At 39.8% G+C, this 15,487-nt stretch overlaps 1 protein-coding gene across 2 annotated transcripts in view; it reads right to left on the bottom strand.

The window, feature by feature from the left end:
* Window positions 1–270: 270 nt before the first annotated feature.
* Window positions 271–15,487, bottom strand: part of fam219aa (family with sequence similarity 219 member Aa) — an 85,315-nt gene continuing 70,098 nt past the window's right edge. The window contains exons 5-6 of one of the 2 annotated variants that reach the window (XM_043684194.1): window positions 10,014–10,068; window positions 271–4,170 (exon numbers count right to left, since the gene is read on the bottom strand). In XM_043684194.1, coding sequence (XP_043540129.1) covers window positions 4,018–4,170; window positions 10,014–10,068 — 208 coding nt within the window. In that variant the 3' untranslated portion in view covers window positions 271–4,017. Of the gene's footprint in view, window positions 4,174–10,013; window positions 10,069–15,487 lie in introns of both variants that reach the window. The other variant, XM_043684155.1, reaches the window with a different exon arrangement.

Genomic DNA, 15,487 nt, shown 5'->3' with positions numbered 1-15,487 from the left:
ATGGCATTCTTCTATCGCTATATTCTATTATATGACATTGATAGCTAAGATTTGGTTGAGTTGAAATTTTTGCAAACTAAAAACTATTGCAACAGTCAAGACTGGCTGCAATAAAGTCATAAGAGTTTCACTGGCATGGGCTGAATTGGTTGGATAGGGAGGGTGGGTGTTCTGAAGATGCAAGCAGACAGTCTTTGTGATGAAGTACATGGGGTCAAATGTTCAGCTTGAAGTTCAATAAGGTAGGGGAAGCTTGATTTATCTTTAAAAAAATGGTAGTTTTGCTTATTATATGTGGAGCTGCAATAGATATTTAGACCTTTTTTGATTGGAATGTGGGCTTGAGGTGTGGCCATAGTGCACATTGGGTGAGTTTACATGGAGTTTGGCAGGATGAAGGACAGTGGATTGGTTAGCATGAATTGGTATTAAGTTGGCATTGCAGGTATGAGAGATCACTTGAGGGTGGGTGGGGGCATGAATTGGCACAGATGGGATATGTGAAGTGGATAGGTGAGGCCTGGAAGGCTAAAGCGTAAGCAATTGAGTGAGTTTTCCCTGAGGCAACTGTGGTGAGCCAGGAAATTTCCTGGTATGCACCATCCATCTTGGGTGCAAAGATCCAAACCAGGCATTGTAAAACAAAAAAAAAGAGTTGATTTGGCTTGGAACATTATCTAGAAAGGATGTGAAATCAGAGTTAAGGATGTGGATTAGTGACAGGGGCCAAAGACAACTGGTTTAGTTTCTTGAATATTTAACTAGAGGAAATTGTGTTTCATTGAAGACGGAATCAGATAAGCCTTCTGGCAACACAATAGTTATTTCAGATTATTTAAGTAAAGAAAAGATTAGGAAGACTGGCAAAGGTAAGATCATGATTTGATGACTGGCTATGGTTTGAAAATTTATTCTGGGAATTAGATGTTACACTTTTGTAAAAATATTTGAATATGGCAATAAAAGGCAAGGGAATTCGTAGAGGGTTTTAGTATTAAAAGTTTTGAGAAATATGGTCATCAAGGTGATAAGGCAGCATGGATAAAAGTTAGCTGTAATGCAGAAAAAGAATAGCAGTTAATTCATTTTTATGAATAAAACATTTAGGACAGTAAATATTTGTATTAGAAACTGTGGGAAAGCACAGAGCATAAATAAAATGAAATTTGAGTACCTGAACAGCTCCATCTGAGAACTAACGGAGGGTTACTCCAGTTGGCATGATGCACAGATTATGACAAGAAAAATGGTTGGGATAATCAGAAGAATTATTTTCATTAAGACAGCTATTGAATATGAAATGCTTCAGTGCAGCTAACTAGTGAGACTGAGACTTATCATTTAAAAGAAACTGAATAAGTATTTGTGAAAGAATAAATAAGACATAGATAAAGGGCAAGAAAATGGATTTAGAGTTTTAAAAATCTCTAACCAGTGCAACAGGCCAAATTTCACAATCAACACTACAATTCCTTTTTCTAAATTCAGATTTTATAGATTTGCATATGATCTTCGGAAATTTATATTTTCTTCCAGATTTACAATATTCAGTTTTGCTTTTTAAGTGCAACAGGATTTCTATAAGAAATGTTCTCTTGATTAAGTCCAAATAAGGTCTGGCAAATGGGCAATTTGCATCTTAAGTATTTTTTGATATTACAACAAGATCACAAGACAAGACAAAAATCCTACACATGGTGAGCATCATTGTATTAAAATGATTATAGTGCAACAAGATCACATCTATTGGAATAAGGTATTTTGTTAACTGGAAGCTTTAACAAACAGCAGCATTAACCTGAAGGCAAAGACCAAGTTATTCGGACAAGTCACTTTGTTTGCATGGAGTGTTAGCGTAGGACACGTGCATACCAGAACATATACAATACAACAGTGTGGTACTGAAACACCAAATAGCAATAATTAATTTCTTAGAAAGGTTCTGAAGTGGGATGGGGGGGGAAAAGAGAGATCACTAATAGCTTCTGCTTGGGACTCATGATACATTGGGTGGCAACACATTGTGTGTGCAATTGACTCCTTTAACTACTGCTTAAATTAAACTTTAATTGAGTCTCATACCACAAAAAAATTAGTTCAAAATGCCAGAAAAATTCTTAATTCTCGTGTCATCATAAACTCAGAATTCCTTTTTGTACTAATATCCACCTAAACAAGGTGAGGAACGCAGCATGATTATTCCTTCAAGTTTTGGTCTAACTCAATACAAGTGTCACATGGATAACATATTACTGTTTAGTTTTTCTTTATAAATATATGTACATAAATAAATAAACTAAAGTAATCAATAATGAGCTTTGAGACAGACAGTAAACATTAGACTAAACTTCCTGCTCAAATATTTGTAATCTTGATTAAAATATTGACACTTCAAAATGCGAAATGTAAATTTTCAGAATTAGGAATTTTCATCCATTATGCTCTTTGATTAAAATAATCATCATCTAATTGTTGAGATGGGAGTACTAGGTGTGCCTGAAGGAGCAGTATTGAATCTATCTCAATTATTGATATGTGGACGTTCTAACAACTGGCTTTGTTATCTCAGAGTTTCAGTGCTTTGTCTTCGGGAGCTGGGCAAGGAATGAAACAGCTTGTAAAATAGATTTGTGCAGAAACCATTTTAAACCAAGTAAACGTGTCCAACAGCCATATGACAGTCTAGGAAGTTTCCCAGGAGCGTTGACCTCGTCCCCGCTTAATGAGGACCTCTAGTGACAACACATTTAAAACAACACATTTTCTATTCAACTAGTATGTACTTTACATTGATTAGAACTTAATCGGCCATGTGTGGGTTGATTTTTTTTACCAATTAATAATGAAATGTGTCATTGAGGATGACAGAACACAGACTTCAAACAAGTTACTTGGAGTTACAATTTGCAAAATGTTAAGGTAAAATAAAACCATTTATAAATGATGCCAAATTACAACTATAATTATACCTATAATTTTGTTAATTATTTCAAGTGCAGCACACTAAAAATACTCCTCTGCTTCATTATGTTGTCCATACAACAGCCAGATTTGCATTTCTGTCCATTTCTAATATTTATAAGTAAACTTACAATGAATTGTTTCCTCTAACATTGCAGTTTTTATCTTACCAACTCTTCTATGCTCCTTTCATCAAAGTAGCAATATTAGTAACCTTTAAGCAGAGTTGCAAACAATATTCTTCCTCCCAAACAAATAGATCATAAAAACCCCTCCAAAACAATACTAAAAGAAGTTTTATATGCATGTCATTTTAACATTGTATAGAAATGAAACAAATCTCCCTTTTTAAAACATAATACATTCAAGGGGAAGATAACCTTTAATCCAACATTGACATGAATGGTCTAAAACTTGTGCACACAAGTAACAGTACACTACAATAAAGTGTACTCTAGTTACACCCATTGTAGTGTTTAGATAGATGTGTAAAATCTTTTAACAAAAGACTATGCTAGTGTTATCAAATTTTGAATGTTAATGTAAAGTTAGAAACCTCTAACAACAAAAGGAAATAATATATAAATTAGAGAGCTAAGAAGACAATGCTTTGAAAAAACTTTGCAACTTTTAGGTTAAATATCATTGGCTCCAAATGCAATGGTAAACATATACATGGACATAAACCAGTACACTTCAAATATAAACAGCCAAGTATGAGTAGACAAAAGAACTTACAGATGCTTTGCTTTCAGCTCATGGCTGAACTTTGAATCATGCTGAAGTAGTGCTCTATTCTGTCTCTTCCCTCTGCCCCACCCCCAGAAGCAGATGGGTGGGGGAAAATAAAAATCAGGATTACGCAATATAACCACTGCAAAGCAGTAGCATTGTCACCTTCTATCACACACAAATTCAACACTGCATTCACACTCACTTATGAATGCCACAATGATGGTCGGCTTTTTTTTAAACACGGACACAAAGTGCATGTCCTACCATAGGAGGAAGCAATGGCTGTTAGTTTTACAATTACAGTGGAAAGCGTCAGTCACATTACTGAACATTGCAAGTAGTGGAGGTGGCCTGGCAACACATGCAGGTGGGATTTACTGATTTCGGGGGAATAAGATCCAAGTCTTCATCATCTGGAATTTCATCTAACCGGTAGCCATCTTTCAGGAGTTGGATATTCAAGTCTTGATTAATCTGCTATAAAGAGAGAAAAATGTAAGAAACTTAACTGATATTTTATTGGGTATGTGGAAATACTCTTGTTAATACTTTGTCAGATCAGCACACAAAAACAAGAAAAAAAATGGATCAGGTGGTAATTTTCTCCTCTCAAATCTTCAGAGTTGGTTTGCAAACAGTAGGAAAAGAAATTTATAGAAAATATTTATTTCCCATCAAGAAAAGCAAGGAATGCTTATATATTCTCTACTCTTAATATGTGAAGATTAATGAGAGAGCAGGTTATCTGTGCTGAGGAGAATATGGCGACAATCTACAAATGAAGCTTTGTCGAAGATGAGTGACAAACTAGAAGGGTTACTTTAAGCAAAGAAGGCAATATTCTCACATTAAGGTGGTGCTTTCTGACTGCCAATGACAAAAATAAGGGAAGTTACACTGACATATCAATGTCACCCATGCACAAACTAAAACTATGCCTGTGGTGGCAAGTTCAATAATTTTCAGGAAAGGCTCAAGTGTTTCCTATTGCACAGATTTTCAAAATGAGCATCCTAGAGATCCAATCTTTTACTGAAAATTCGATCACAATGCAGGCCACACAAAAACTGTAATTGATGCTAGACTGTTTATTTGAATCTTTGGAATATTTAGCTTTTACAAAGAAAATTAGGATACCAATGATCTTATTTAGAACTTGTCATGGAATTGTACAATCCTACAACACAGAAGAAGCTATTCAGTCTTTTGTGGCTACTGGTTTGAATGGCTGTCTCATTAGTCTCACTCTGCTCAGTTTCCAAAGCTGTGCAATTATCTCCCCCAATTATTTATTCAATTCTTTTTGGAGATTTCTACTGAATCTACTATTACAATACTTTCAGGCAATACATTCCTGAACACAACAGCCTGCTTAAACATCCTATTTTCACCTTTGGTTCATTTGCAAATCACCTTATAATCTACATCTTTTAGTTACCAACCAATCTCGCAGTGGAATCAGGTCATTTTTTTTTGCTCTGGTGAAAATCATATATGAACGCAAGTCAAATTAGAATTTGAATTAGGTTTACTGTCAAATGCATTCAAGTACAGGGATACAAGAGTATAAAGTTGCTATTTCCAGCACTATCCGAGGAATAAAGAAACCTAGGTTCAAAATCTTAGGCATAATTTAGAAAACTGAAAAAATAAAGTTACATGTTCAGCATTACAGTCTTCCTAAAGCAGGTGGTCCACACCGGGTGCCTTTGAGGCAGCTAGGATCCACACAGGGTTCCCTCAAGGAGGCTGGGGGTCCTTGCTGGGGTAAGAACATAGGGGAAGGTACTCAGACCCTAAAATTATTGAACCTGATGTTGAGTCTTAAAGGCTGCAGGTTCCCCAAGCAGAAAATAAGACACTGTTTTTCCAACTGGCACCGAGCTTCACACTTGTGAGGATGTGTAGTAAAGATAATCATGGGAGTCAGTACGTTTGCAATGGATACTGGTGGTATATGAATTTCAGTGGTGCATGATGCCAGGTGTATAGATTGTATGTCCCAAAAACTGGTGGATTATATCATATAACATATCCCTTCAGCTGTTCAGAACAAGCAAAGTACTGACCATACCCAACTGGTGTTTACAGAACTCTCAACAGTGTCCAACATTAGATACAATTTCACAATTGGATAACTTTTGTTACATGATCCTGAGTTTCAAAGAATTATGCTGACAACCAGTTTCAGATTGACAGTAGAATTCACAATATAACACAATTGCATGTACTGGAAATTACATATATTAATAAAATCATATAGCACAGATATGGATTTCTGGCCCTTAAAAAGTCTGCACTTAAAAAACTATTCTAAAATTATACTCGTCCTAGTATAATTTTTGACAAAGTACGGCATTACAGACGTGAAAATGTTAGAGCTCTTGGAAGAAGACGACAGTAGCAATGGGAAGACAAAATTGACTGAGTGACAGGAACAGAAATTCCTGGTTGAATGGATATTTTTGGGTTGGAGTAAGGTTTGTCATGGAGTTCACCGTGGGCCAGAAATGGGACTTCTGCTTTTCTGATTTATATTAATAATGTAGATCTTGGTGTCCAGGGAACAATTTCAAGGTTTAGTGATAGTACAGGATTTGTAAGCATTGTAACACTATGATGAGGACAAAGTAGAACTTCAAAATAATTTTGGTTAGAGACAAAAAACTGCAGATGCTGGAATCCAAGGTAGACAAGCAGGAGGCTGGAACCTGGCCCACAGCCTTGAATGCAATGACATTTCAAGTGCTCACCCACGAACCTTTTGCAGGTTGTGAGGTCTTCTGTCCTACCAGGCAGTGCATTCAAGATTCCTACCACCCACCAGGTGAAAAGAAATTTCCTCAAATTCCCTCTAAACCTTTCCCTGTTACCTTTAAATTATGCCCCTTTGTTAACGACCCTTCAACTACAGGAACAGCTACCTCGTATTGACTATCCATGCCTGTCAATTTTGTACACATCAATTAGGACCCTTCTCAGACTGCTCACCTCAAAGAAAACAACCTGTTACTGGGTAAATTCTGATTACAATGCCCTAAAATATTCAGTCTGCTAAGCTTAAAATTTAAATTAAGTCAGACAGTTAACTGTCAACTGGAATGAATAGGTGCATTCTCCATGGCAACACCTCCAAAGGTCACTTGCTAATTCATTAGTATACTTCTTATGTAGTAGAAGCTTTACTCATACATTTGTATTCTTTGTGAATTGTCCTGTACAAGTACCGAAGGCTTCGACAAAATGTGCCTATTTCAGCAAAACACAGTTCTGCATAATTAAATGGCTATAATTGATTTTATTATTTTAAATGAAACATAAGGGAAACTAATTGAAATATAATTGGATATATCTGTCATATGTTCTTTTGAGTAAAGGAGCCACACTAGCCTCTTTCTGTTTGCTGATCATTCAAAATGACTGTCAAAAGCTCCTAACTCATCTTGCTTATTTTAGCACTGAGATAAATGAATTATTTGTTTTGTGTCATTTTAACCTGCTTAAGACAGCCACGAAATTTATATTTTTGTTTTGACATTGGAAGGTCAGAGTTTTAAGTTTTCTGCTGATTTAGGGTGGAATTCAAAGAAAATCCCAGATACTTAGACAGAACGGTAGCTGAAGGCAGTTAGGTCAACAAGTTTGGGAAAATGGATAGTGACCAAAATAATGGTCAGACCAGTCAGTTTAACAGTGGGGAAACTTTGAGAATCAATAATGTGTGATAGAATTAATAGTCACGTGGGCATGTATAGATTGATTAGGGAAAGCCAGCAAGGATTTCTTGAGGGAAAGTTGGTTTTAACTATCTTGCTCGAGTTCTACGAAGAAACTTCAGGGACTTGATGAGAGAATGCTGTTGATGTGGTGTACACGGATTTTGACAAAGTACGGCACTACAGACGTGAAAATGTTACAGCTCTTGGAAGAAGAAGACAGTAGCAATGGGAAGACAAAATTGATTGAGTGACAGGAACAGAAATTCCTGGTTAAATGGATATTTTTGGGTTGGAGTAAGGTTTGTCATGGAGTTCACCGTGGGCCAGAAATGGGACTTCTGCTTTTCTGATTTATATTAATAATGTAGATCTTGGTGTCCAGGGAACAATTTCAAGGTTTAGTGATAGTACAGGATTTGTAAGCATTGTAACACTATGATGAGGACAAAGTAGAACTTCAAAATAATTTTGGTTAGAGACAAAAAGACTGTAGATGCTGGAATCCAAGGTAGACAAGCAGGAGGCTGGAAGAACACAGCCAAGCCAGGCAACATCAGGAGGTGGAGAAGTCGACGTTTTGGGTGTAACCTTTCTTCAGGACTAGGATGGGTGTAGGGGGAGCTGCAGATAAAGGGGGTGGCGGGGGCAGGGTGGTGAAGTGAGGATAGGTGAAGACAGGTAGAGGCTACTACCTGATTGGTCAATGGGAAGGATGAATCCGGTAAGTGGCTGGGAGGAGTGGAAGGGAGGGGCGGGGCTGGGAAGGGAGTTATTTGAAATTGGAGAACTCAATGTTGATTCCCCTGGGCTATAGGATTCATTCCTCCCACGGACCAACTATGTCGTATCCTCTACTTGTCTTCACATATCCCCACTTCGCCACCTGCCTCCGCCAACCCCACCGCCTCCTTTAGCAACTAGGCCAAGCCAGCATTGTCCACACCCCATAGCTGATGAAAAAAAATATAGCTTTTAATTAAAGATTTATTAACTGCATAGCTGTTGTAATAGGACTTGCACCATGTTCGAGGGTCTGGATCTCTTGCTTACTAGTCCAGTGACATTACCACTACGTCAGCATATCCCCTTTGTCAAACAGCCTTCCTTGCTGATTCCTGAAACATTCACCCCCTCCTTTCAATTTTTTTCTTTATTTCAATTACATAAGGTATTTTATTTTAACTTGCGCATGGTGCTTGGTTTTTTTTGGTCATTCCTCCAGGTTGCTGTGATGGATGGCGGAGTTAGGAACATTTTTGTTAACAATCAGACCTTGAAAGTTTAGGTACTGATCATGCATTGTCAGTACCCAGATTTTGATTGGGTCCTGTTCCAGAGATTGTTCACGTTTTGGTTTGAACACAAGTTAGAACACAATGCAAGGCAATGTAAAGCAGCTGTCCATATATCCAGGAAATGTACATATGCCAGTTCTTTAAAAAAATAAAGACCTATTTGGGATTGTGTTCATGAATACAAGCTCTCGTAAATTGAGGACACCTTTCATTGTATTTGTTGATAAAAGTATGTACAATGATGTATAAAGAAAAACCGAAAGAACTGCAGATGCTCTAAGTCAGAAACAAACAGAAGTTGCCGGAAAAGCTCAGCAGTTCTGAGCAAGAGTCACTGGACCCGAAACATTAACTCTGATTTCTCTACACAGATACTGCTAGACCTACTGAGCTTTTCCAGAAATTTCTGTTATTGTTTCTGATGCATGAAGAAAGCTTCCCCCCCCCCCCCCCCAGGTAGTGGCAGAGTAGCAGAGCAACGTTTGGGCTCCTCAGCATATAAAGAAAAAGAAGTGGATAGAGTAGAGCCTAGAGCTCCTATACTCCATTTGCTTTACTTTTTTCCTTTACATTTAAAAAAAATGTTTCTATTTATTATGGTACCTTCCATTCTTTCAAAGAGTTCGGTTGGAAGCTCAGGCTCAACAAGGTGGCCTCCAACAAACCAGAATGGCAGTATAGACCTGACACCTGGCAGGGCAGGCTCCTGGTAGGGTGGTCTTGTCCTGGCATGGAGATCTCCTTCAGCAGTTTGGTCTTGCAACAGGTCAGCATGATGGTCTCAGCCCAGTGTTGCAGTTTCAGGCCAGTTTTACAGCATGCGCAGAAGCCAGGAGACTGAATTGTCCTGAACTTTTACTTTTTATCTTATTTCTGACTTCTGTCATTAAGTTAGTCGCTGTGTTAATTTAAAGCTTTTTACATTTTTTTCTATGCTTTCATCGCAATCCCCTGATGTTGAGAACAGAAAAACAACGGAGGTTGCAAATCCCATTGCAGTAGGTACTATAGGAGCAGATGGCCCATGTTACGGCAATTAACAGCACGTGATCAAGTAAAGAATGAAACACCAGATTCTTGTCAAACTACAAGAAAGGAATCTATTGAACTGAGTAGCAGGAATCAATACTTAGGTAAAAAGCCATAAATTAACTGATGCAATGGATCAAACAATAATAGAGACATATAGTGTCACATATGAAGACTACTTTAGAAGACTGAAAAAAAGATGTAATGGTTAAATTAATTTATACATTTTCTTAACTTTCTTTTGTCAAGATATCATTCTGTACAAATAACTCACCTCAGCTGAAGAATAACCTGAAGAAGAGTATCTTGACATATCAAAGTCATCATCACTGCAGTAAAATAGAAAGACGTTTTACTTTCAAATAATTGCAGCAGGTCTTCAGCCTTCTCTATATTATAAGTTATAGTGTAGATATGATGGCATGTAGTGTTTTAACTTTGAGGCAAGTAGTAATTAATTACAGGGTTTAATTTTGCAGAAGCAACAGCGCTGTTTCAAAAACAGATACATATAATGGCTAGACACTAGTATGAAATAGTCATGGTGAAAACTGGTTTCACAAAGATAAATCAATTCCATAAAAGTAGCTGCACAAGATCAACTTTTTTTTCCTATTTTACAGTGAATAGAATAGCACTCAGTATTGCAATGGACTTTTAAAACTATGTCATTAAGAAAAATGTCTTGGTTTCTACAAAGAGCAATCTGGAACAGCACTGGACACTGAAAAGTGAAGCAGTTTTTAGAGCTCTCTAACTACAAATCAAATATGCATGAATGGAACCAGAAACTAGGCACCACTACTAAAGATATCTTTTACTACATAGTCACTGTGGCTACAGTATGGCTACATCATTGGTGAGAAAGTGGGTATTTTGTGGTATGTAACTCACCTCCTGCTTCCCAGATTTGTTTCCATCATCTATGAGGCACAAGACAGATATGTGGTGGAATCTTCTCCCTTGGACGGACAAGTCCAACACAACCCGCTTGATTGGCCCCTAATCAACCATCTTAAGCATTTCCTCCCTCTACCACTGAAACTATGGCTCTAAAGTGCACCATCTACAAGAATATATTGCTGCAACTCGTGAAGACTCCTTCAACACCGGCTCCGAAGCCTACAATCTCTACTGCCTTAAAGGCTAAGGGTACAGGTCAATAAGAACATCACTACTACATTCCTTTCAGTCCGAACTGAAAAGGTGAAATCTGTTTGGATGGATCAACGGGGGAACAAGAAAGATTGGGCACTGATTTTAGAGACAATCTTATAGAAGTTGACTAACAATAATGAACATGGATAAAAAGATTGGTGGTGTTTATTTTAAATAATGTAATTATAACAGCTTTAAAAAGGGGAAGACGAGAGATAGAGAGAGAGAAACAAAGACAGAAGAATTCCATCGGAATACGACTGAGAAAAGCAAATGGAAAATATGTAAGAGACGACTTAGAGACAGTGGAGAAAAACGAGTAAGAAATTATTAAAATGAGACTTCAAGCAGGGTGGGTGGTTCAGTGATAAAAGGAGGGAGAAAGGATCCAAACTCCTGAAATCTATTTTGGAGGTAAATAAATCCATGAACTTATGGAGTTAGAGAGGCATGGGTTTAAAGACATGTTTGGTAGCAACTAAAATGAACCTATGACTGTATGTTGGAAAAATACAAAATAGAAGATTTTATTAAAATTTGATTTGATTTAATATTGTCACATGTATTGAGATACAGTGAAAAGTTCTGTTTATTTGGTCATGGACAGCAAGGCCCAGTGGAGTTTGGTTTAATTGAATCAGTGAGAGTTGTGGGTATGTTCACCAAGCTGGAAAGTTGAATTGCAGACGTTTTGTCCCTTGTCTAGTTGACATCTTTAGTACTTTAGAGCCTCCCGTGAAGCGCTGCTGTACTGTCTCTTCTGGAATTTATTTGGTTCCATTCCTGCTATTTCCAGTTGCCGATTCCGGTTGTTCGTTGTAGTGGCCAGTATTTTGGCTCTAGGTCTATATGCTTGTTGATAGAGTCCATGGATGAGTGCTATGCTTCCAGAAATTCTCTGTCAGATGTTTGGCTTGGCCTATCTTCATTGTATTGTCCCAGTTGAATTTGTGGTCCTTCTCATGTGTGTGTGTCTACTAGGGACAGCTGGCTGTGGTGTTTAGTGCCTAGTTGGTGTTTGTGGATGCAGATTGCCAATTGTCTGCCTGTTTGCCCTACAGAGTGTTTTGTGCAATCTTTGCATGGAATCTTGTAAACTACATTTGTTTTGCACATGATGGGTATAGCGTTGTTTGGCCTGTTGAGTTGTTGTCTTGAGTATGGCTGTCAGTTTATGGGCTGTCATGAACCCAAGTGGTCGGAGAAGTCTGGCTGTCAGTTCAGAGATGTTGTTTATGTATGGTAGCGTGGCTGGTGGGTTAGGTCGTGGCATGTCCTCGTCACGTCGTTGGTCTGTTAGGCATCTGTGGATGAAGTTCCGAAGATACCTGTTCTAGACGAAGACTCTATAAAAGTGGTGTTCTTCCTCCCACCATTGGTCCGGAGTGCTGCAGCACATTGTAGCCCTTTTGAAGAGGGCCCAAACGTAGCTTCTCGTGTGTGTGTGTTCGGGTGGTTGCTGTTATACTGCAGACCTGGTCTGAGTGTGTGGCTTTCTTGTACATTTTTGAGGTGCATTCACAGTTCTGTGTTCTTTGTACCATTACAACTAGAAATGGGAGTTGATTATTGGTTTCCTCCTTACAGGGATCAGATTTACGAGAGAGGATGGTGTTGGTGGGCAGCACGGTGGCACAGTGGTTAGCACTGCTGCCTCACAGCGCCAGAGACCCGGGTTCAATTCCCGCCTCAGGCGACTGTCTGTGTGGAGTTTGCACATTCTCCTCATGTCTGCGTGGGTTTCCTCCCACAGCCCAAAGATGTGCAGGTCAGGTGAATTGGCCATGCTAAATTGCCCGTAGTGTTAGGTAAGGGGTTAATGTAGGGGTATGCGTGGGTTGCGCTTCGGCAGTCGGTGTGGACTTGTTGGGTCGAAGGGCCTGTTTCCACACTGTAATGTAATGTAATGTAATCTAATCTAATGTGTTCTCGATTTCTGTTCTCTTGATGATAACAAAAGTGTCTTCCATTTATCCGATCCAGAGATTGGAATGGATTTGTGGTAGGACTGTTTGTTCCAGTCTTTGCATCACCACATCTGTCATGAGCCCACAGATGGGTAAGCCCATAGGTGGTCCACTGATCTGTTCATATATTTGGTTGATGAATGTGATACGTCAAGCACAGGTCCAGTAGTTTGAATATGCATTCCTTGTTGATAGGTTCCCCATCCCGTTGTCTGCTCTGCTCGTCTAGGATGTTGGCTATTGACTGTCTGGCTGGAGTTTTGTCAGTTGAAGTGAACAGTGCCGTTACATCAAGTGAGACTATTGCTTCATCCCTGTCTATGTTTATGTTCTTGATGTTGTCGAGGAATTCCTGTGATGATTGAATGGAGTGTTTGAATCTGCTGACAAGATGGTTTAGCTTTTGTTGAAGTTCTTTAGCCAGTTTATATGAAGTTGTTCCAGGAAGTGCCACCAAAAGTCTAAGTTGTGTGTGTCCAGTTTGTGTATTTTGCATAATCAATAAAATCTTGGGTGTTGTTCTTTTTGGTTTTATCCTTTGTAGGTCAAGGTACAATGGATTGTCTGACTGCTTGCTGTGTGTCTTTAGTTACTCCATTAGTTCTGTGTGTACATTCTAGTGCAACTAAGTAGTCTGTTGTTTCTGCTTCCTTGTGATTGTAGCTGAGTGCCTTGGCTAGTACAGTTTCTTCTGTGTATGTAAGCGGTCTGTTGGAGAGGTTTTTACCCTGGTGTCTGTTGTGCGGTCTTCTCTCTGCTGTTGGTTAGCTTAGTCATTTTGTCTTGTAGTGCCATTCCCTTTCTGTACATGGTTCTGTTCTGTCCTATGGTGATGGCCTGCCCAATAGTTGCGGTCCACTTCTGACTGGTTGTTTTTGAAATTAACGATTTTTGGCACGCAATTTCTTGCCTGTATCTGTGTTACCTGTTGTGTGCATCGGTAACCATAACCTGAATCATCCGGAGACCATTTTGTCTGGCTGTATTCCTGGCTTGTGGGTTGTTGATTGGTGGTCTACATATGACATAGGGTGGTAGCATTTGATTCCTTTGACATCCACGTAGGAATTGGAGTTGTTCATAGGTAGTGCTTAGGCAGTTGGCACAGGATTCCCATTTCCTTTGTTGTCTTCACTTGTCTTGCCAGTAGGTGTTCAAATTTGTGTAAAGTTTCCAACCACTGGGACTCATAACAGCCCATAAACGGACAGCTACGCTCAGATAACAACTCACCAGGATCCCATACTCATCATGTACAAGACAAACTTAATTTACAGGATTCCATGCAAAGACTGCACAAATCATTATATAGGGCAAACAGGCAGGCAACTAGCAATCCGCATCCACAAACACCAACCAGCCACGAAACGCCATGACCAGCTGTCCCTGGTAGCCACATACACAGATGACAAAAAACACAAATTTCCAGTGCGAGCAGCAGCGAAGGTAAGACCGTTTGGTTTTAAAAGTACTTACCGGTAGCGGGCAGTGGTGTTTTTTTTTCTCTTTCACTCTCTCTTCACAGAAAGAGCGGGAGCACCAGGGGTAAGTGACGACGACCAGAGGGGCAGCCGAGACCCGGAAGCAGTTAGTGTAAGCTTACCTGGGTAGGTTTTTTCCCCCTTTAAAAGCGCGAAGGAGAAGAACCCGAGGCACTACACGGGTAGTGCCTCCCACCCGCCCTCCTCCTCTAACCTAATAATAACACCTGTTGTGGTAAGTAGGTAAGTGCTGAATTTTGCTTGTTATATTCTTTAGACCCAGTTTTTTTTTAAAATAAAAGTTAGCTTTAGAGGGATGGCAGTGAAGGCAGTGCAATGTTCCTCCTGCAACATGTATGAGGTGAGGGATGCCATCGACGTCCCTGCCGATTACACTTGCAGGAAGTGCACCCACCTCCAGCTCCTCCAAGACCGTGTTAGGGAACTGGAGCTGGAGTTGGATGAACTTCGGATCATTCGGGAGGCAGAGGGGGTCATAGATCAGAGTTATAGGGAAGTAGTAACTCCAAAGATGGCAGAGAGATGGGTGACAGTGAGGGGGACTGGGAGGAAGCAGCCAGTGCAGGGACCCCCTGCAGCCGTTCCCCTCAAGAACAAGTATACCGTTTTGGATACTTGTGGGGGGGATGACTTACCAGGGGTAAGTAACGGGGCTCAGGTCTCTGGCACGGAGCCTGTCCCCGTTACTCAGAAGGGAAGGGCGAAGAAGAGCAGAGCAGTAGTAATTGGGGACTCGATAGTTCGTGGCACAGATAGGCGGTTTTGTGGGAACGAGAGAGACTCACGTTTGGTATGTTGCCTCCCAGGTGAAAGGGTATGTGATGTCTCTGATCGTGTTTTCCGGGCCCTGGAGGGGGAGGGGGAGCAACCCGAAGTCGTGGTCCACATGGGCACCAACGACATAGGTAGGAGGAGTGCAGAGGATGTTAGACAGGCTTTCAGGGAGCTAGGTTGGAAGATCAGAGTTAGAACAAACCGAGTTGTTGTCTCTGGTTTGTTACCCGTGCCACGTGATAGAGATTCGAGGAATAGGGAGAGAGAACAATTAAATGCGTGGCTCCAGGGATGGTGCAGGAGGGAGGGGTTCCAGTTTTTGGACAACTGGGGTTCTTTCTGGGGAC

The sequence above is a fragment of the Chiloscyllium plagiosum genome, chromosome 1 (assembly GCF_004010195.1).
Source record: "Chiloscyllium plagiosum isolate BGI_BamShark_2017 chromosome 1, ASM401019v2, whole genome shotgun sequence".
Classification (NCBI taxonomy): domain Eukaryota; kingdom Metazoa; phylum Chordata; class Chondrichthyes; order Orectolobiformes; family Hemiscylliidae; genus Chiloscyllium; species Chiloscyllium plagiosum.
The sequence above is the reverse complement of the archived record's forward strand: the minus strand, read 5'-3'. Positions and strand labels throughout refer to the sequence as shown.